Below are 20819 nucleotides of genomic sequence, written 5' to 3'. Positions count from 1 at the left end.
AATAGAAAGTCAGAGACAAGGATACACAAAGAAACAGAGAGAGGGAAAAAGAAGACAGACAGGAAGCGGCAGAGAAAGACAGGCGGAGAGACAAGGAGAGAGAGTCAGAATGACAGATGGCCAGAGAAAGAAGAGGAGAGAAAGGGAGGCAAAGAAGCATAGAAAGAGAGAAAGCAAAAGAAAGACAGATACTAAGAAAGACAGAGCCAAGACGGGAGAAATATGGAGAAAGAGACAGGGAGAGACATACTAAGAGCCAACAAGAGAGCGCTACAGGAAGAAAAAACAGAGCAAGAAGGACAGACTGAGAAAGAAAAGAGAGGAGCAGCACAGGAAAGAAATGGAGAGATGGGCACACACTGGACTTCTAAGGACGTTTTAATACATCGAATTATGAACTATCCATCATTACCAGATTGTATGTCCCTGTATCTTTATTGCCTTTGGATCATTCGCAATCTATCTTCCCTGCTGCCTTTCAGTAAGTGTTTGTGCCTTGGTCTGTGTCTTCCTTTCTCTCTTCGCCCCCTGCCTACCCAAGTCCAATTAAATCACAATCTGCACAGCATCGGCGAGGACACACATACGACTTTAGCACAATCTGACCCCAGCATCTGGGAGACAGCGCTCTGCCATCACACAATGTGTTGAACGACAAAGACAGACATGTAAGTGATCAAAATAAGACATTGTTACGCTTGCGTTTCCCGTGTCCAGGTCAATTACGGAATGAAGGTATCTTACATTTAAGAGTTTCAAATGTGAATATACATCTGCCTTTGCTTCAGATTTCATCCGGGGTTCGGTATAACAGGCAGGTCACCTTTCACAAATAAGAAAAGAGATACTGGAACTGCAGCTAAGAGGTTCCCGAAGCCACATAACGGGCAGGAACGGCGTATTATAGAAGGGCCGCTTTGAATGAATGAATGAATGAATAAACCTGTACACCGCAGAGATTCGAAGGTGGAGCCACCGACGAGTTATGTTTTGTTTTGTAAGAGGTGCTCAGCTAACTTGCAGGCGCCATTCACACGGCAGTTCGTCCGCTTCTGTTTCAGAAGAGCCTGTTTATGAGCTCGGGTGCAGGGTTGTGGAACCCTCCAGGGGTGCAGTATTACATTTTAAAGCGGAGGTCGGATGGGGCCTCCCCACGGCCGCCTTTAACCTGAGTCCGGCTGGCACACATCCGTCTGGTACCCGGGGGATGCAGCGCTCCTTGGGTGAATGAGGCTGCGGGGCTCGTAAGTCAGGAATGTGTTTGCCTCTGGAGTGAGACAGGCTCGGCTCGTCTGCAGCGAATTTGGGGGGTGGGGTTGCAGGCTCACTGTGTGCACCAGTGTGTGCAGCACATTCGTACCTCACTCCAGTGAGTGAGTGCCAGTGAGTACCAGTGAGCAGAGGGCGCCCTCTGAGGCCAGCATCTCGGCCCTGACGTGCCAGCGGGGCCACAGAAAGGAGGAACAATCCCCTCTGCCCAGGCTGGGGCCAGCAGGAAGAGACAGGCAGAGGCATCTTTTACTCGAGGGCACCAGGTCAAAGGCCGGCCTCTGGGCCTGGGGCCAGTGAGCAGAGCCTGTGCAAACACACCAGGGCTGACACAAGCGCTAGTACACACAGCCCTGTACACACCGACACCTACGAAACCAGAGCCAGTCACACCCTTGCTTGAGCACGTTTAGAAGAATAGCCGGTCCCCATGCTATGCACAACTGTAATGCAATCAGTAGAAAAGCAGTGCTAAACTGCAAAAGGCAACTTACCTGTTGCGAACGTGAAAGCCATGATCTTCACGCATGTTCACCAAAACATCACTGTGCTCCATCGAGGTGCATTATCAGCAGAGAAAACACTAAAACTGGGTATCAGATGATTGCGAATGAAGACTGTTTTCTCAACATCGTCCAGGTTAGTCTATTAGTGAGCTCGAGTTAATACCTCCTAAGCTCCCAGGGACAGCACTCGTCTTTCTTTAATAGGAAAAGAAGGTCGCAGAGGGGCACGGGCCAGGAGTGTCCCGCGCGCCGGCCTGCAGCTTCTGCACTTGCCGTTTTGTAAGGGAACACAAGATGCGTGGCTTCAGGTCTGGGTTTCAACGTGCATAGCAACCTTTACTTAAGCTGTGAAAGCCAAGCCGGGACAGATCTGCTGATAGCGTCGCCTCCCCAGGGACAGAGGTAGGGAGGCGGTACAGGGACAGCGGTAGCGAGTGTCGCTGCGACCAGAGGTAGCGTAAAGTAAACGTACGCTTTAAAAGGGCCATCCAGTTTTGAAGAAAAAACAGACACTCGCCTTTACGCACTCCTGCGTCACTGCTATTCACCAACAACAGATAGCCGAGAAAGTTATTTTGTTTGGCGAGGTCTGCTTGGGTTTTGAATATCTGTGACAACGATGGATGACCCCTTTAATTGCGCACTGCCAAAGCATATTACAACAGCATTAGAAATAAAGCGTAGAAATTAGCGTAGTAAAACGGCCTCACGGTTTGTCCACTGGGTGTATTACGTCAAAAGTCAAAGTCAAAAAGATTTTTATTGATTAGGTACTCAACTGAGGACCACAATTTATAAAACAGAAATTTTCGATACAATTCAATATAATAATAAAAGAGGTTTTAAAAATTTGTAGAGATTGTAGCAAACAAATTCATTAGGGGGGTGTTTGCATGCAGTTACAAAATCTTTTGCAGTAATTATTTTACAGTTGCGATATATAGGGTCTAAATATCTTGATCTTGCAGTTACTACATTTGCAGAAGGGCATATGAATAAAAGATGCTCTATGGTCTGGTTTCCCCCATGACAGAAAGGACATAACGGGGATCTATCCACAAACCATCTGCAAGTAAAAGTTAACACTGGCAGAATACCCAGGCGCATCATTGCAATTGTTCTCCTGGCGCCATGGGTGAGAGAATACCCTAAATATGGATGTTCTTGCTTGTATTCCAATAGTTCAGTGAATGGTTTATACAGAGATAGTTTACTGCAGTGGGAAAAATCTAGATCAAAGCTCAGTTTAGGGGTAAAACATTTAAAGAAAAGTTTAAGTTGTGATGGTGTCCAAGACAACAGAAGATCAGAAGTAATATTGGCTAGTTGGAATGCCACTGTTATGTTGCTTCGGAATATTGAATATGAAGCTTTTTCGTCGAAAGACTCAATCTTTAGTAGGAATCGTAGTGTACCTTCTTTAGCATGAAGGATGTTATAGGCCCACCTAATTATGCTAGCTACCGCTGTTGCATATGCGCTGGTGATCGAAAATTCAAGTCTTAGCGCTTGCACCGGTGTTGCTGTTGAGACTTTCAATATTTTCTTTAATATTTTTCCTTCTTTTAGATCCATATAGGACCACTGTTTGATGGCAATGTGTTCAGTGGCGTACGATAAGACCGGGGGTATTTTTGCTCTGTACACCTTTAATAGTGTGGAAAAATGTCTATTCCCTAAAAATGTCTATTCCCTAGAATAGAATAGGGTGTATTACGTGATCTACTATTGCAGTGCTTTCCAATATTTTTAATTCAGCTATTGGCTGTGTAACATTGACCTTTCTATGAATGGTTTATAATGATATCCAAAATAAAGACAGTAAAACAACAAGGCTAAGAAGAGGAGTCAGGGTCCTGAGACCTACCGAGAAAGAACGACAGTGCAGGGACCTGCGGGCGGAGAGGGTACACGGGGCAAGGGAGCTCACTGTCCATCATCTATTCAAAGGACGCTGACCGTGCAGACACATCGCGTGGACATCAGGATACCGCGAAAAAGAAAGAATCGCCGCCGCCGCCCGGCCGGAAGTCAGGCAGGCCGGGGGCAGACCGACAAGACAAACCGGAAGCCCAGGCGGGAGCCAACCCCGCACTGCGACGTGTGGGCAGGAGGAGAAGGGCGGCCGGCGCGCGGCGCTAGCGGGGTTCTCATGAGGTGAGAGAGCCCCGCACCGAAGGAAGAGACCGCCGCCGCCCTCAAAGAGCCCCGCCTGGAAAACCGGAGACGAGTACCGGTGAGTAGAGGGGCGGGAGGGGTTTCTCTATGTATGTATGTGTGTGTGCATGCGTGTGTGCGTAAGCGCGCGGCGGGTGCGGGCGGGGGGAGGTTCTCTATGTGTGTGTGTGTGTGTGTGTGTGCACGTGCGTGTCTGCTTACAAGGAGCCAAGGGAGACAGGAGATTGTGAACGCACGCACAACCTGATCCGATTCAGCAAGGTTGGGCGTGCACATCACTTGTCTCTTGTCTCCCTTGACTCCTTGAAAGCAGAAATGATTACTATAGAGTCTCGCAGCGACGATCGCTTCGCGATCGGTTCGCAGTGCGAGACCTAAAAACGCTCCAAAAACTGGGGCAGTTGATAACGTACAGAGGTTACATTTCAAGAATAGACCCTTTAGTGCCTGCTTCTTTCTAATGTGTACACCCAAGATGTGGAACTCCTTATTGTACGTAGGCAAGCCAGAGAACTTATGGAAGGAGCAGATGCTGCAAAAAATGCATTTGTAATGCAATAAGTCTCTCATTTGCGAGAGTTTACACTATTAGTATTGTAAATGAGAATGCCTTTTTTATGTTTTAAAACCCAAAACATAAATAAAAGGCATTGTCATTTACAATGCCAACAGCTCAAACTCGCGCAAATGCGAGACCTATTGTATTGCAAATGCATGTTTAACAGGGTGTCGTGTACTGAGCTACTTATAGGTTTAGCACCTTCGCTGGGGTCTTATTGGTAATAGCTCATTTGCCTGCTTTAATTCGGAGCCCATTTTGAGGACTTCCTAACAGAAGCAATACAAAGAGAGACCTACATGGGCAAAAGAAACCATGAATGATTGTTATGAGGAATTAAGAATCCACTTCTCATATTTCACAAGAAGATGCTTAATCATTGAGAGATAGTTGACATCCACGTGTTGAAGGTGAATGGCTTTAAAAACGATAACCAGCATTGCCAATCTCGGTCTACAGGAATGATTTTACAATTAATCCATTCAATCAATCAATCAATCAGTGACACTTATAGAGCGCGCTACCTACCCGAAGGGTCTCAAGGCGCTGGGGGGGGGGGGGGGGGGGGGGGGGGTGCCGCTACTGCTCGAACAGCCAGGTCTTCAGCTTCTTCCTGAAGGAGAGGTGGTCTTGGGTCAGGCGCAGGTCGGTCGGGAGGGAGTTCCAGGTCTTGGCGGCCAGGTAGGAGAAGGACCTTCCTCCTGATGTCGCTCTTCGGATGCGGGGGACGGCGGCGAGGGCGTGGTTGGCTGATCGGAGGTGGCGTTTGGGAGCGTAGAAGTTGACTCGGCTGTTGAGGTAGCTCGGGCCTTGGTCGTGTAGGGCTTTGTGTGCGTGGGTGGTTGTAGTTAAATTTCTAGAAAGTTTTACAGCATGAAAAGTTGTATTAGTTTCATTGAGGCACATTGAATTTCACGTACACGCAGGCCGCAACATCATATAAGGATAAGATTTCAGCACGTGGTTGCCATGCATTATCTTTCTCCTTTGGAATAACTGTAGCCAACATCATTTTCAAGGACCATGTCTTGGTCTGGTCTCAGGAGGAGGTCAAGGTAAAAAAAATGTACCTTCCACACAGGGGAACAGAGTTTCAGAAATCCATGGCAGGAGGAATCAGAAGGTAAGTGATTAATCTGGCACTTATAAGCATACCTAACAGTAGTGGCACATTCATTTGCAATTTGGATTTATTGTTGTGCCTCAGTGTCATGCTGGAAGTATGAAATCCTTAGCCCTCCACATGTTCCTAGAAATATCTTAATCAAAGGAGGTCTCATCTCCCAATGACTGATTCTGTGTAAAATTAGGTTAAGGTTTTAGCTCAGTATACTCTGTGCAACAAAGTATTTTTGGACAGCACTTCTTAGAGAAGGGCTGAAGGAGATTTGATGGTTAGATCACCTTTCTCTATTTTTTAAGTAGTTGGTAGGTAATGGTACTGCCACCAGGCAATCTTTCGAGGGAGTAATGTAAGTTCCTCTGGTAGCTGTATCACGCAATTTCATCTAATGGGGAATATGAGCATTTGTTTGGAAAGCTTATTTGTTTGGTTCTCTCATAGCTCCTGGATTTAGAATCAAGAGTAAAATGGCATATGATTTGGATACGAAAACATTCTAACCAAAATTAAGCATTTGTTAGCATTTTTCCCTTATTTACTTTTCCTTCATGTGGTGGATTATCTCCCAGAAATTTGGCCAAGAGGCTGGCGACCAATGATGTGAACGGCTACTTAAATTGAGATGCTATTTGTGACAAAGTGTAAAGTGAGGTCATGAGCAGTGCACTGCGGTGAGCTGTGGATGAGCACCTCCTACTTTTTGGGTGGTCTTAATGCTATACTACACTATATTGAGATGTGAGTAAACAGCCACACATTTTCCAAAAAGCAAAGCATTGTCAATGGATATATATATAGTTAACAGACTATAATATTGCAGTATACCAATCTGTTACAATCACACACGGTTCACAGTGATATCTGATAGCAGTCACATTTCCTCACAGGCATAATCTGCAATTAATCAAGTACAAAAATGTGTCAAAGAAGAAGGTGATTCAAATCAGGTAAAAATGGGTGAACAATACATGAACAAAATTATAAACGCTGGAAACATAGAAAGTTTGACAAATAATTTCCTTTTGCTTCCTCTACAAATACACAATAAGCAGAGGTATGAACTCCTCTGGCTATGTCAATGTCCATAGTACGGCATTAGTTGCCTCTGCGGAAGTTATTTTTTATGTACAACTACCTACCTGATTTAACTTTTTAGGCAGGAAAATATCTAGTGTAGCTACGCCTTTTGTTTTAAATGCTTCATTTCCACTTCCACGCTGCACTGCTTTTAACCTCAATTCCTCCATAGCACTCTCAACCTCCGCTGCGGAATATGGAAGCTTGCTGGAATATTTCTCAGCGAGAACCTGAAAGAAAAATCTTTTTTTATTTCATTTGAAACAATTGTGCCCCAACATGGAAAAACAGATGTGCTACATTTTTCTTTTTTTTTGATATTTTATTAATCATCATCAATTCATTATTTAATCTCATCATTGTTACACAATTAAATAAAGCAATCCATATATTTTCATTTTTAGAAGACAGAAAAAGAGAAAAAATAAAAAAATAAAAATAAAATAAAAAAAAATAAATGCGAAATCTAAGCACAGGCCACTTATCACAATATACATATCCTTGCGACTTTGCTTCCCGGTCAAAATACCTTCTTCTAGCTTCATGATTTTCGAAGCACCCCATACACCATGACCTTATAGATAGTTGTTGACAAATCCTATTGATCCACCCTTCAAAAAAGCTTTTCTCCCCTCAGATAAAATACCTCTGGCTCTTCCCCACTAGTTTCTCTCCATCCTTTCCTTCCATTCTATAACTGGGGCCCAAATTTGTTTCCCTAGCTGCTTTAACTCCCGTCCTTTCTTCTCATATAATGCCTTTTCTAGATTGTACATAGCCAATAACCGTGACATCCATTGTTAAAACGTTGGGGGGTTTGGATCTTTCCATAAAGCTGCTATACATATCCTGCTTATAGCCACAAATATAAATTCCTGGTGATCTGCCTGGACCCCTTCTTTCGTCACCCCCAATACCATCACTTCATTTGTTAAATTTATATGAATCCCCATTGCTCTGCCCAAAAACTGTTCTATTGAGCTTTTGAATGTGTCTAAATTGGGGCATGAAGCAAACATATGAATTGTGTCTGCTTCCATGCTTTGGCAGCGCGGTCAACTTATACCGCTTCTTCTCCCCCCCCCCCAATCGAGCTATTCTATGCGGTGTGTAATATAGTTCAAATAAGGTCTTATAATGTTGGGTCTGGAGGTTTGCTACCTTTAATACTGTATTTGCCAATTTGAGTGAGGTTTCAAACTCATTCCCAGCTATATTCAATTTCCTTTTCCATTTTTCCGAGACTTTCTCCCTATCATCTTCCTTGTAGTGGCTCAGTTCTTCGTGTATATGTGAAATTGAGCATCCCTCCTCGTTTTGTAATCGCTCCATAACTCCTTCTCTTTCAAATACCTTATTGCCTCCTTGCTTCCTTAGCAAGGCAGACCTAATCTGTAAGTATTTGTAAAAGTCCCTGCGCTCTAAGTTATATAGATGTTGTGCCTTATCGAAAGTTATTTTACCTGTTGAGTCTGTAAAATCCCCAATGATCTTTACGCCACGCTCATCCCACTGTCTTATTACACTGTCGTGGAAAACCTCCGGTAGCGAGGGGTTCTTAAATAAGGGGGTGTAGTAATTCATTCTTCCCAGCCCCAGCTTTTTCCCGACCAAGGTCCAGACCGAGATTGCAGCCCCTACTGTCTTAAACTTTACTTTCTTATAATAATTTGCTTCGCTAAATGTTAAAAGCCATTTGCTGGTCTCAGTGGTTATAAGTTCATATATATCTGGAATACCCTCACTACCCCTCCATTTATCTAAAGTGGTACCCCCTAATAGCCCTCTGGTATATTGGAGGACCGACGCCCAATATTATGCCCTGAAATCGGGTACTGTCAAGCCTCCCCGATTCTTTGCCAGGGACATGAACTTGATGGCCCTTCGCGTTCTGCCTTGCGCCCAAATGAAACGGTTAGCAACTCCCTCAATCTCTTTGAACCAATTACTATTGAATTTTAGTGGAATCGTCCTAAATAGATATAGGATTTTAGGGAGGAATATCATTATTATTATTATATTACAGCGACCGATTATCGTCAGATGCAAATTGTTCATTCTATCTATGTCCTTTTTGGATTTTTGAATCACAGGGGCCAGGTTTTTTTTCCACGATCCTGGTTAGGTCCGAGGTTATTGTTATTCCGAGATACAACGCTGAGTCTGTTACTCTTTGGTCAGCCAGTGTAATTTTATTATTGATCACAATTTGAGTTTTGCCTTGGTTCAATTTGTACCCAGACAATGCCCCGTAAATATCTGCCTCTCTTTCTATTTCTGCTAGGGCCGATACAGGTTCTGGCGATGTGATTGCAAGATCGTCAGCGTACCCTAAAATTTTGGTTTCATACCCGTTCAATATTATTGGCAGGATGTTTCTATTTAATTCTATTCTCCTAATGAAGGAGTCAATATAAAAGGCAAAAAGTAGTGGGGAACAAGGACACCCTTGTCGGGTTCCCCGTCCAACTTTAATTATTCCACTCGCCTCACCCATTGCTCGAAGTCTAATCTTAGGCTTTATGTATAGTGCCTGTAGAGCTCCTATACAGCGTTTTCCAATATTTGCTTTTTCTAATGCGGACCAGAGGAAACCCCACGAGACCCTATCTAAAGCCTTCTCAGCATCCAACAATATAAGGGTCATAGGGTCTCGTGAGGCTGCCGATCCGTCAAATAGCATGCATACTCTTCTGATGTGGTCTGCCGTACCCCTCCCAGGGATAAACCCGTGTTGTCTAGGGGAGATTACCTTCCCAATTATCGAGCTTAGGCTATTCGCTAGGATTTTTGAATACATTTTAGTGTCGCTATTCATGATGCTTATTGGTCTGTAAGAACCTGGGACTATTGGGGGCTTGTTTTTTTCAGAAATACCACCATAGTGGCCTCCCCCCAAGAAGGCGGGGGTATTGCTCCACTCTGGATTTCGATCAGGAGTTTGTTGAAATCCTCTCTTAATGCTGGAAAAAATTTCTTATAAAATTCTAGTGGGATGAGATCTGGCCCAACCGCTTTCCCGGCGGGGAGATCGTTGATTGCCCCCTGGATTTCCTCAGTAGAAAAGCAAGCCTCCAATGCAGCTGTGTCCTCCCTTGCTAGTCTCTCAATAAAAGCAGACTCGAGGTACTGATCTATTTCCTCTCTACCCATCCCCATATCTGGGTTATATAATTTTTGATAGAAGTCCTGGAATATCATGCAGATTTCCTTAGGAGTAGTGGCTATTACCCCAGCATCTGATATCAACTCATGTATATCCCCCCTAGTTGCTGCCTGCCTCGTTCTAACAGCGAGTATGCGCCCTATTTGTTCGCTATATTCAAATTGGTCCTGTTTCCAGAAATTTTCCCGCCGCCTTAGAGGCTATCGATTCCCCCACAGCAGCCTTTGCTAGAGCCAGTTTCTGTGCTATCTCTTTTATGTCAAGTTTAGAACCAATCGCCTTGACCAATTCTTCCTTAAGTGTGGTAATTAATCTGATCTTCCCCTCCATCTCGGCCTTTTCTGTCTTATTGCCCCTGATAGAATAACTCATGGTTTCTCCCCTGATACCAGCTTTCAGGGCGTCCCAGACTACCCCTGCCTGAGCGGACCCCCTATTTATTTCAAGAAATTCCTTGAGCCAGCCTTCCATATGTGTCACGTATTTACTATCTTGTAGTAGTGCTCTTTCAAATGACCAGCTAGTTGGTTGTATCTGAGATTTTTTTGTTGAAATCTCTAATATTAGGGGGTTATGGTCTGACATTACCCGTGGTAGCCTGCTTACTTTAGAGATGGGGATTAGCGTGGGATAAATCAGAAAGTAATCTAAGCGTGCTATTGCCTTATGTGGTGCGGAATAGTATGTACTGCCCGCCCACATGCATTTTGTTGTTCCCACATATCTATAAGTCCGTTATCATTCATTAATTGGATCAGAGCTCTATGACTTTTCTTCTTTCGACCTACAAACCTATCAGGCTCGTTTTTCCAAAGGCCATTTAATCCATTAATATTAAAATCTCCACACATTATTATTGGGAGAGGCCAATAGGCCATTTGTATGTTAATTTGATTTAATATTTCCGGGTCATCTATTGTCGGGGCATATATTGAGCATAGAGTGAAATTCAATCCTTGTGTGTGACATTCTACCATAGCCCAGCGGCCATAAGTATCTGCAAGTTGTGGTTTTAACTGCTACAGCCTTGGCTTGTGCAAGTATCGCCACCGCCGTGTTCTAGCTCCTTGTGTTGTGCATATTAAAAGTTGGTATCCTAATTGCTCCAATAAAAATTTACGAGAGGCCTCAACGTGGGTTTCCTGTAAGCATAACATATCGGCATGAACAGTTCTTAAATATTCTTTCACATCCCTACGTTTCCTTGCATCATTCAGCCCACATATATTAATAGTGACTATCCGCATGATGTTCCTTTAAGTTCACCTTCTTTCCTCCAGTGTTCCTTATTCAGAGTTTCTTTGTTAAATGATGATGATTTTTTATCTCCCCTTTTACCCCCCACCCAGACCCTTTGATCCCTCCCCCCTCATTCCCTTCCCCCCACCCTCCACCCAACCTAGTGTAGCAAGCAGACTTAAGGTCTCTATGATGGAGTCTGACGGTCAGCCTCCCTTTGCCGTGTTTTGTATGTGTTTAAACCTACATGATGTGCTGAAATAAACCTTCCCCCTTATGCCACCCCCATACTAACACCTTCAACATAGTATACTGGGCTGTGCAAAGTTCCCCTCCCCTTTTCCCTTTCCTCCCCCCTCTTTATATGTCCTTCTCCTTCTGTTAGCATATAGCAAAGTCTGCATGTGTAACCCATCTTATCCCTGGGATGCTGGATTTCCGTTTCCTGGTTTTAACGTATCCATATAGGCTTTGGCTTGTACTTCCGATGTGAAAACCCTGGTGTTATTTTTGTATAAGATCTTAAGCCTTGCCGGGTTCCTAAGGTAGGCCTGCAGGCCCATCTGTCGACATGGTTCCACCAGCTCCCTCAACCGCCATCGCGCTCTACTGTACTGTGGCAGAAGTTGGGGGTGGTGAAGATTGACTGGTACTCAAAGGAGCACCTTGCATTTGGACGGGCTTTAGAATAGACCTCTTCTCTCAGTAGGAAGTTCCCGAAGTATATCAATATTGCTCTAGGTCTTGCTACTTCCTCCTGACCCCTTGATTGATTTTTCTTCTGTACCAGCGGAAAGCGATGGACCCTTTGAATTTCCGATTCCCATTCCCAACAAGTCAATTCCGGGAAAGCTCCTTTCATTAATTTCAGGACGTAAGCCCTGATGTCGTCACCTTCTATTCCTTCTTCAATTCCCAGGATCCTGAGGTTATTACGTCTCTTTTCTAGATCTTCCAGTTTCCACTGTACATCTGTAAACTGTTTATCATAAGTACTGAGCTTAACTGTGTCTTTCGCCTGACAGTCTTCGAGGAGGCTTGTGCGATCTTGTATTGGTGACTGTGCAAATTTTGGCCACCTTCCTTACCGCCCCTTGTAAATTCTTGGTTGCCAACCTGTTCTTTTTTCCTTCCGTTCTTGTCTCCTCCTGAAGTTGCTTGATTGATTCAAGTATCGTATGAAGAGACGGGGCATCGTCATCCGTCCTTGCCTTCGTCTGTGCTGTATGTTCTGGGTAAACGTTCCTGGTGGCTGAATAATCCCAGTTCAATATTGCATCTGAGTTGGCTCTGCTAGCCCGGCGTTGCTCACTGCTGGCTTTCTCCAGGGAGTGTGAGTCTCTCGGTCTCCTTGATAGTCTCTTTTTTCTTACTACCATGTCCTTTGGCTGCGACCCAGTGCCCATCTCGGAGCTACAAATTGAACTGGTAGGTAATGCAATTTTGCTATCTTCAGCTTCCGAGGTTGTGACTTCCAACCCATCAGTTACAGAGTAGAAATTGTCCCCCATGTCCTGAGTATCCTTGGGGCCGCTGGGGCTGCTGCTAGCAGTTATTTCCTGTACTAGCATGTTCGTTGACAGTTGTTCTCCACCTAAGGGGTCTTTGGGATCTGCAGATGGACTCTCTCCCACAAGTGGCTCTTGGTGGCCCTGTTGTTGTTGAGTAGATTCATGGACCAGGGAAGAAGTTGTTTTCTCGCCCCCCCCCCCCATATTTGTCTGTGTCAACTTCAAGGCCTTCGCTGTCTTTCGCTGTATCCCTCCACTGTGATCCAGGTGTAAGACCCTTCTGTCCTACCGCAGTGATAGCTATCTGATCCGCCCGAGATTCCCCTTGTGCAGCCTTCTTCCCTTTAGGGGTTGCCGTGTTTTTGGCTAGTGCCGGTGAGCCTTTTTTAGGGGTGCCTGTCTGGGTGGCCGGAGAGAAAAAGCCTGTTATGCTCTTAAACCCCCCTGTATTCGCCTCCCCTGGTTTTGACCCTCTCCCTCGAGTGTTACTCCATGCACCAGTCTCATTGTTTTTCTTTTGTGTGTCACCCTTCTCCCCTGGGGTGTTCCCGGCGCCTTTCCCGGCCTCCTTCCCAGCCTCCTTCCCAGCCGCCTTCCCCAGCTCCTTTGCCTGTAAAGTACCTTTTGGGGGATTACTCCTTGTTCCATATCTGCGGCCTTTCCCCGTCCTCCACAAATTATTTTCTGTGCCATCCTGGGCTGGTCAATGCCGTCGAAAGTTGTGACTGCTTCGGTCACCTCTCCTTGCTGTGCCGCCGGAATCCCGAGGAGAGCTCTGTCTACGACGCTCGGGGCTCCGCTACCCTGGCTGCCTCTGCCTCTGCCTCCACCAGATGCGCCAACTCCGCAGGCTCTCCTTAGCTGTTTGCGGTTACCCCGCAGCTCCACCAGCACAGCCGACGCAGCAAGCAAGATTTCGGTAAAAAGCTTCTCCGCCGCCGCCACGAAGTAAACGCTATGCCCTTCTGTCATCGAGGGTGAGTTTGGTTTCCGTATGATGCTTTTTGAAGTAGTATCAGCACATCATTTCATCTATAGTATTTCTGCCGGCATCAGGAGCGATCTTTTAGACGCCGTCAGCCAGACGCCATCTTGCTACGTAACCACAACCGATTGATATCGGTGCTACATTTTTCTAATGAAAAATATTCGCTATCCAGTCTTACGCCATATTCCTCATCACTATCATTATCTTTAATGTAAATTATCTTCACTCCTATGAGGTTCACATTCATGGGCCCGGTATCGGGCACACAGTTAGAAGAAATGTGTTTTTAATAGTTTTTTCAAAGATTGCAAATTTTCAAATGGCCGAAGACGGACAGGAAAATTGTTCTATAATGTGATTGCTTTACGGGGGTAGCTTTTTCCCTGGTTTGGACCTGTAGATCCTATGTTGAGTAAAATGCATTTTACGTTTTGAGCAAAATTCCCTTCCTCGTTGTCAGATGTGCAACCTGTTTTAAGGTCATGTCTCACGGATCCATACATTTCTTTATGAGCCAGTGTAAGAATTCTGACAGCCCCAACTCTGGGTTTTGCAAGACCTGCATTTTCTGAATAGTGCCTTCAGATGTTCCTAAATAGAGGGCATTCCAGCCTCTTAAATTCATTGCGCAAACTATTGGCATACATAGTTATTGTAACTAACCTAACATTTGTATTAGGTATTTGTGGTCTAATCCTAGTTAAATAGAATGAGATGAGTGTCTGAGGAATCTGAAATCCTTTGATCTCATTTTATGTATAAATAAAATAGCCTATCCAAAAAGGATTTCCAAACCCTTTAGCATGAACACAACTAAATCTATTGAAAGTGCTGCCAAGCGTAGAGGAATTGTTTTTCAGCATAATAATACCTGTGCAATACTAACCACAGTTCTTTATCAAACATCAACTCCACCCATACTTTATAAACTGACATTTTGAAAAGGGCACCAGCATAATCCAGGGACACCTCAACGTTAACGACTATTATAGGTTCAATATTCATTAGAAAAAATATCTTCTTGAAAATCATAACTATGGAGTTCATCAATACTACAATTTCGCAGGATTAGAATCCCGAGATCCTCAGAAAGGTACTGGGCATGTGATTCAGACTTATACATGTTGCAACAGAATTTATCAATTGTTGTTCTAGACCAGCTCTTACCTGTAATGATAGTATTTTCTAAAAAATTAGCCTCAGAACCGGCTTCATGTCCAAAATGTGTATTTTTCGTGACAGTTTATTGTTATATTTCAAGACATTTTATTGAAGTATTTTCATATGTATACAAGGAGTGGGTATAGTACAAATATGCCAGTTTAATGTGAAGTATTGTATTATCATTTGTGGTTGTATTAAGAAATAAAATCACTGATTCTCTGAGGGTTTTTTCCTGAAACCATTTTATTGGCTGTTTTCATAAGTCAACGACAAATTTAAAAAAACACAAAATACATCAAGAGTGTGAGAAATCTCCTTCTAGTTGTACATTTGTTGCAACAAATGAATATTATAAAACAATATAACCATAAATCTCATAAAATAAAACATGTTCAAACTGAATGGGGGTAGATGAAGTGAAGATGAAGAGGCAGTATAAGAAACAAGCCAGAGTGCAAAGTACTCCACAGTACGCACCTTTGAAGGGGAATATCTCTTAATGGAAATATTATGCCAAAGATACCCCTGGCAAGGCACGATGAAAACACCCCTTCTGATGTGCAGATCAAGGAGTTAGAAGTTACTATTGAATGTAATAGAGATTTAAATTTTGGACAGCACCCTTTATGCAGATAATAATAAACAAACATTATACACTAGCCAACTGAAAACAAAACACCTATCAAACTACCACATAGTCCTAGGAACAATTTTACATATGGGAAACTCTAAGATTCAGCATGAATTGTTTTTATTTTATTTAGCGTTTTTTGTGAGCACAAACAAATCACTGCCAAGTGGCTACCCAATGGGTTTAATTCACCAATACTTGAAGGCATGGATTACCAGTACCAAAACAGCTCTCTTTGAACGCAATACACACATAACAAGATAAGCTAGTCTTTCCAAGTATAATTAATCCTACCAGTGATTAGCTCAAAATACAAGAGAACTGCTTGGTTTCAATTCAAGGAATTTCGGATTGAGAAATTCTGTTACTGAGAGAAACAAAACTCTCAGCAAATTTCTAAAAAGGGAACATCCAGAATAACCAATAAAAAAAACAACATTTCTGAATTCTGAGGATGGTCTTCAGCCAGTATAACTGGCTTTCTGTCTCGGTTGGCACATTTACAAAGTCCTTAGTGCAAGGGGTCTAGATAACCTATTCCCGGGCAGTGTTCTGAAGAAAATTCAGGAAATGTACCAATTAACTTCCTTAATGTCTTCTACTGTCATGTGTATGACAGAAATATAATGCAAGTGTGATGGGAGGGATTTCTGGTCAGGACAATCTTATTTCAGAGCTATGAATATTAAAAAAGTAGTGAAGACTTGCATAAGTGCTATGCACCTGTCAATGCAATGTGAAATCTTACTCTTCTAGGTTTTTTGCCTGCCATTTTTCTGTTAAACCCGTCTGAGTGAGCCATTCTTGTGCCTGCTGTGAAAGTTCCACACCCATCCAATGTAAACAGGGAGCTAGCATTCGTTTCATCACAGAGGTTGGTTTGTCTTCAATTAAGTCTCTCTTCCCTTCCTTCAAGCCCTCCATCACTGTTGCCATGCAGAAGGAGTTTTAACCTGTGTTGTATGCATAGATATTTATAAGATCTAAAATGTGCGCCGTTCTCAAAGCTTCAACATCAACCACTTGCCTTGTGTATCATTCTTGACTCGGATTACCTCAACTTTACTGTGCCATTCTATGAGCACAGCCCTTTTCTTTCCTGAACTGCTAGTGAAGAATTGTCTGGGCAATCAAAGGGCCCCCAGTTTTAACCAATCCTGTTGTATGAGATGAATTTCTTGGATGAAGGAGTCATCACCCTCCAGGTATTTCGGAAGGCAATTAATGCCTGTCCTTAAGCAGGGCTGTTTAGGCATCCAATATTCATACAGGCAACATTCATTTGGACCGCAGCTGTAGGTTGGCATTGACTAGTTTTTTATTTCATGGTGTTTTGGTTCTAAAGGATCCAATGTTTAACAGTGCCTTTGGCACTTATTATGTATCTCTTCCCCTGATGCAGCATCTTTATCTCATCCAAAATACAATTACTGTTCAATCCTGTGGTGTCTCTTTCGCTGGATCTACCACTCTGGTTTGGTACCCTCCCTATTCCCCAACACCCACCTACGAACTCTTGTTATAAGCTATTTATTGCTGCCAGGTCCTTTTGTTTTATGTCTTATCTTCTTCCTCTTCTGATCTGGCCTCCTCATGCTACTGCGTTGCTTTGAGCTGTTTTTCATGTTGCCCAAGTCTGGTGATTGAAGTCTCTCCTTTCTTTAAGAATTTTGAGGCGATTGCTGTCCCACCTTTGCCATCATTGTGACCCATCTCCATCATTGCTTTTGATGGCTGGTGGCTGACTTGTTATTGTCCGCTTGCAGGTCCTTCATGTCATCAGATGGTCGACTCAGTTCAAAACAGATCTGGTCTCTGTAAGTGAGCTTATAATGTACATTTTTCATTGCCATTTGACTACGGGTCTAAAGAATAGGCCCCAGCCATAAGGTATCTTCTTGGTTCTTAAGAAATAGACTTTCTGAAATTTCACTTGCTAAGAGGCCCTGGGAGATTTGAACCTTAACACTCTTCATATGAGAGGTCTCCTTTCTTTCTTGCAGCTTCCATCAGTTTCTATTTTGTCTGGAATGTGTGTACTCGTAATTAGTTACTGTGTGGAGTTTGGAGGGGAGTTGTCAGTTTTTCATAGTTTCTCTCTTTCATTGGTCATAGCCTCCATCTTGGGTTTCTTCACATGACTTTGGGCATTGGATCTGATCCTGTAGAAACCTGCTTCCAAAGTCGTCCCTTCGCCGGTTGACCTTTGGGTCACTTTGAAGCTCTAATTTGTCAGTGTTGAGGGAAACTGTGCAGTTGTTGGTACGAGGTAACAGAGGAGAGAGAATTCTCGCCTTCTCACGATGCCATTTGGACCATACCATTTAATTTAATTTTAAAGTATAACTATTACATTGAGGCAGATGCCACTGTTGAGTTTGGTTCAGATGCACTTTCCAATGAAAAGGTATATTTTGATTTGCCTATACCTTTGGACCCCTTGGTTGTATTTAGTTGAAATTTAGCAACCCTATATTTAAAATCAGCCAAGGTCAAGCATGCAATTTACATGCAGATGAGTGCAGTATTTCAATACTTCATGCAGATACCATTGTGATTGTACTCTTAGCAGAATGATAATTAAATATGATAATGCATCCTTTACTTGTCGTATTGCCCGCTGTACATACAGCCTGACATCTTTATTTTCAATTCAGTGACACCTGGGCACTATTTTGATTGTGGTACCATCAATAAAATGTACGTCTCTAAAATTCATTAGGATATCGTAAACTTGCGATATAGGTCTTGACTTTTTTAACCTGTGTATATACCATAGACTATGTCAACATATGCAGCTAGACATCATTGTGATTATGTCAACTTATGCAGCTAGACAATCATGTGATAACATACTATGCAAAGTCATATGTGTTGCCAGTTATGTTGTAGTATAATACCATTTTGTTGAGGAAATCAGTTCATTTTACATGCTACTATTGTTGCTATGAGATAGGTGACCTACCCGATTGTAACACACTTTGTGGACCAATAGGCAATACCACTTTGCTATATAATTTAAATTATGTAATGACTAGATTGTATTGTGCATCATATTCCCTGGTCGAAGTGATGATGGCATTCTCTGTAAATATTATACCAAGATTTGACATTGTATATAGTTTCATCTAGCCTCCCTAATGTTGCTTCTCTTTATTTACCTACTTATTGGGTAATAGTAAATACAACACTATTGTCTCTGTTCTTTTTTCAAAGCTCTGCTTTACTAACACATAACCTTTTAAATGTATTTTACTATGTTTTACTACTAACCAATCCCCTTTTTTATTTATTTTGTGCAACTGGAGGATAACTCATAGCGGTTCTTTGAAATGTTATCGACATTTCCAACTTGCGTCCCTGTTTTAACCCCCGGTATACGCAGATTACGGGTTTATGACAGTATTCCAGCGATAGATTATGATATTTTTTCCCTTTGTACACGAAGAGGTCATACCTTTCCAACATGGCGGGTCTACTATAGTTTGGGCCATCGTCTATGTTAGTTATTCATTACAAGTCTTGTTACCCCAAATGATTTTGCACGTTACTGGAGCTTTTTTAAGATGGCCGCTTACATCGGTTATTTCTCTAACCGCGTTATCAAGCGTGGGGGAATCTGCCTTTTCAGGTAAGTGACTTTTGAGGTCTTTGTGGGGTATTTTCACTAATAATAATTTTAGCGTTTTTACTTAGCTTGGGGGGGAATTTAACACCCTTTTTCATACGTATTCCCCTTAGATTACGACTGATAGAGTTTTCATACTGATCCTATACATATTTCTACATTTCGTGGGTGAATGCTGCATAACAGTACAGATAGGATTGGTTATAGCTCATTATCTCATTACGGACGGCTTATTCCAGCCTTATTTGATTTACTATTCTTGTCGGTGTTCTTTTTTGATATTCAATATTCAGGTCGCTCTCCCTACTCCATACCTGTGATCGGGACCATAGCTTTTCTGATTACAATTTTCTTGCCTAGTTAAGGTGAGCGTGGTGCGATATATTTGGCTGATTTACTTCACCATTTTAATCTCAACGCAGGGGTAACTTGGTGTATCTTGTACAATTTTTAGATATGCTTTGGATACCTATTGTGGATGCAAGAGGGGATACCATAGTAAATTACCATACACAGAACATAGGAACTTTATCTCCGCCCTGTACCTTATACTGGGTGAGCGTCAGCCATTGTAACATTTTCTGTTTGTATGTTAGAAAGGTTACTTTTTTGTTCCGGTTTCCATGCTCCTTACCTTTATTGGTACCATAGTTTTTCGGATTGTTCTTTTGCCTAGCTTAGGTGAGCATGGTGCAATATATTTGGCTGTTCTACTTGACCTTCCTATTTTTGACGCAAAGATAACTTGGTGTCTCTTGTATAACTTTCAGGTACACTTTGAACACTTTCTGAGGAGGCAAGAGGGGACACTTTAGTGATTTACTCTACACGGAACATAGGAACTCTATCCCCGTCGTGTATCTTACACCGGGTGAGCGTCAGTCACAGTTATATCTTCTGTTTATGTTACAGAGAGGTTTCTTCTTCTAGATGGCCTCCATGCTAATTTGTGGATTTGCCCAACATATTGCTAGACTATCATCTCTAGTCCCTAATCAGATACTTCCTTCATATACTGTTTTACTATATATACACATAATTACTGGTGACTCTGATTCACCTTCTGCTAGGACTACTAGTCAATTTTTGCTAGAGGATCCATGTTTTACTTGCTGTCTATCTACCTTGATGGGTTTTATAATTGAAAAGAATCGTCACAAATATTTTAATTTTTCATTCTAGTTTACACGTACCTATGGTGCACGCTTACTTCTCCAGCCTTCCAATTTCATAGTCTAGCACCATATCATGACGTCACCAATTCACTTTTATACCAGTGGTGTCAAGATTCTAATTTCTTAAGGTTAGTTTGTCATTATCTATGAGATCTGGATATACTAATTTTTGTGTTTACTTATTTTTTCATGTATAGGGCCTCTCTGGCTTTGCTCAATTTACATGGTATTGCTTTGTGGTTATCAATCCCTTTCCTGAAGCAACCCTCAACACTTTGTGGTTTCAATCCCACATCCTTAAGCGACCCGAATCACTTAGGATACTGCCGACCGCCTTTCTGGTGGGTTTTTCTATTTTCTTAGCTTGCTTTTCACTGCATGCAGTCAGTTCACGGACATGTTTTTATTCATGTCGGATTTCTCATCCTACTCATGCTTTGTTCTTTTTGGCGTTGAATTACTTTGCTATGCCTGTTTTTTGAGCATTTAGATCACAGTTATTAATCAACCTACACTACAGGCGAACATTTAGGTGGCTGCCTGATGTTCAGTTTGAATACATCAGTTTCTACGTTTCCATACTTTAGATATCTTGTTCTTACTAT

The 20819-nt window shown here is 42.7% G+C and overlaps 1 protein-coding gene across 2 annotated transcripts in view; it reads right to left on the bottom strand.

The window, feature by feature from the left end:
* NUB1 (negative regulator of ubiquitin like proteins 1) overlaps positions 1 to 20819 on the bottom strand; it is a 310162-nt gene that overhangs the window by 216313 nt on the left and 73030 nt on the right. For both annotated transcript variants that reach the window (XM_078663212.1, XM_078663213.1), the window contains exon 3: positions 6775 to 6942. In XM_078663212.1, coding sequence (XP_078519338.1) covers positions 6775 to 6942 — 168 coding nt within the window. The remainder of the gene's footprint in view (positions 1 to 6774; positions 6943 to 20819) is intronic.

Source organism: Lissotriton helveticus, chromosome 10 (genome assembly GCF_964261635.1).
Source record: "Lissotriton helveticus chromosome 10, aLisHel1.1, whole genome shotgun sequence".
Classification (NCBI taxonomy): Eukaryota; Metazoa; Chordata; class Amphibia; order Caudata; family Salamandridae; genus Lissotriton; species Lissotriton helveticus.
The sequence above is the reverse complement of the archived record's forward strand: the minus strand, read 5'-3'. Positions and strand labels throughout refer to the sequence as shown.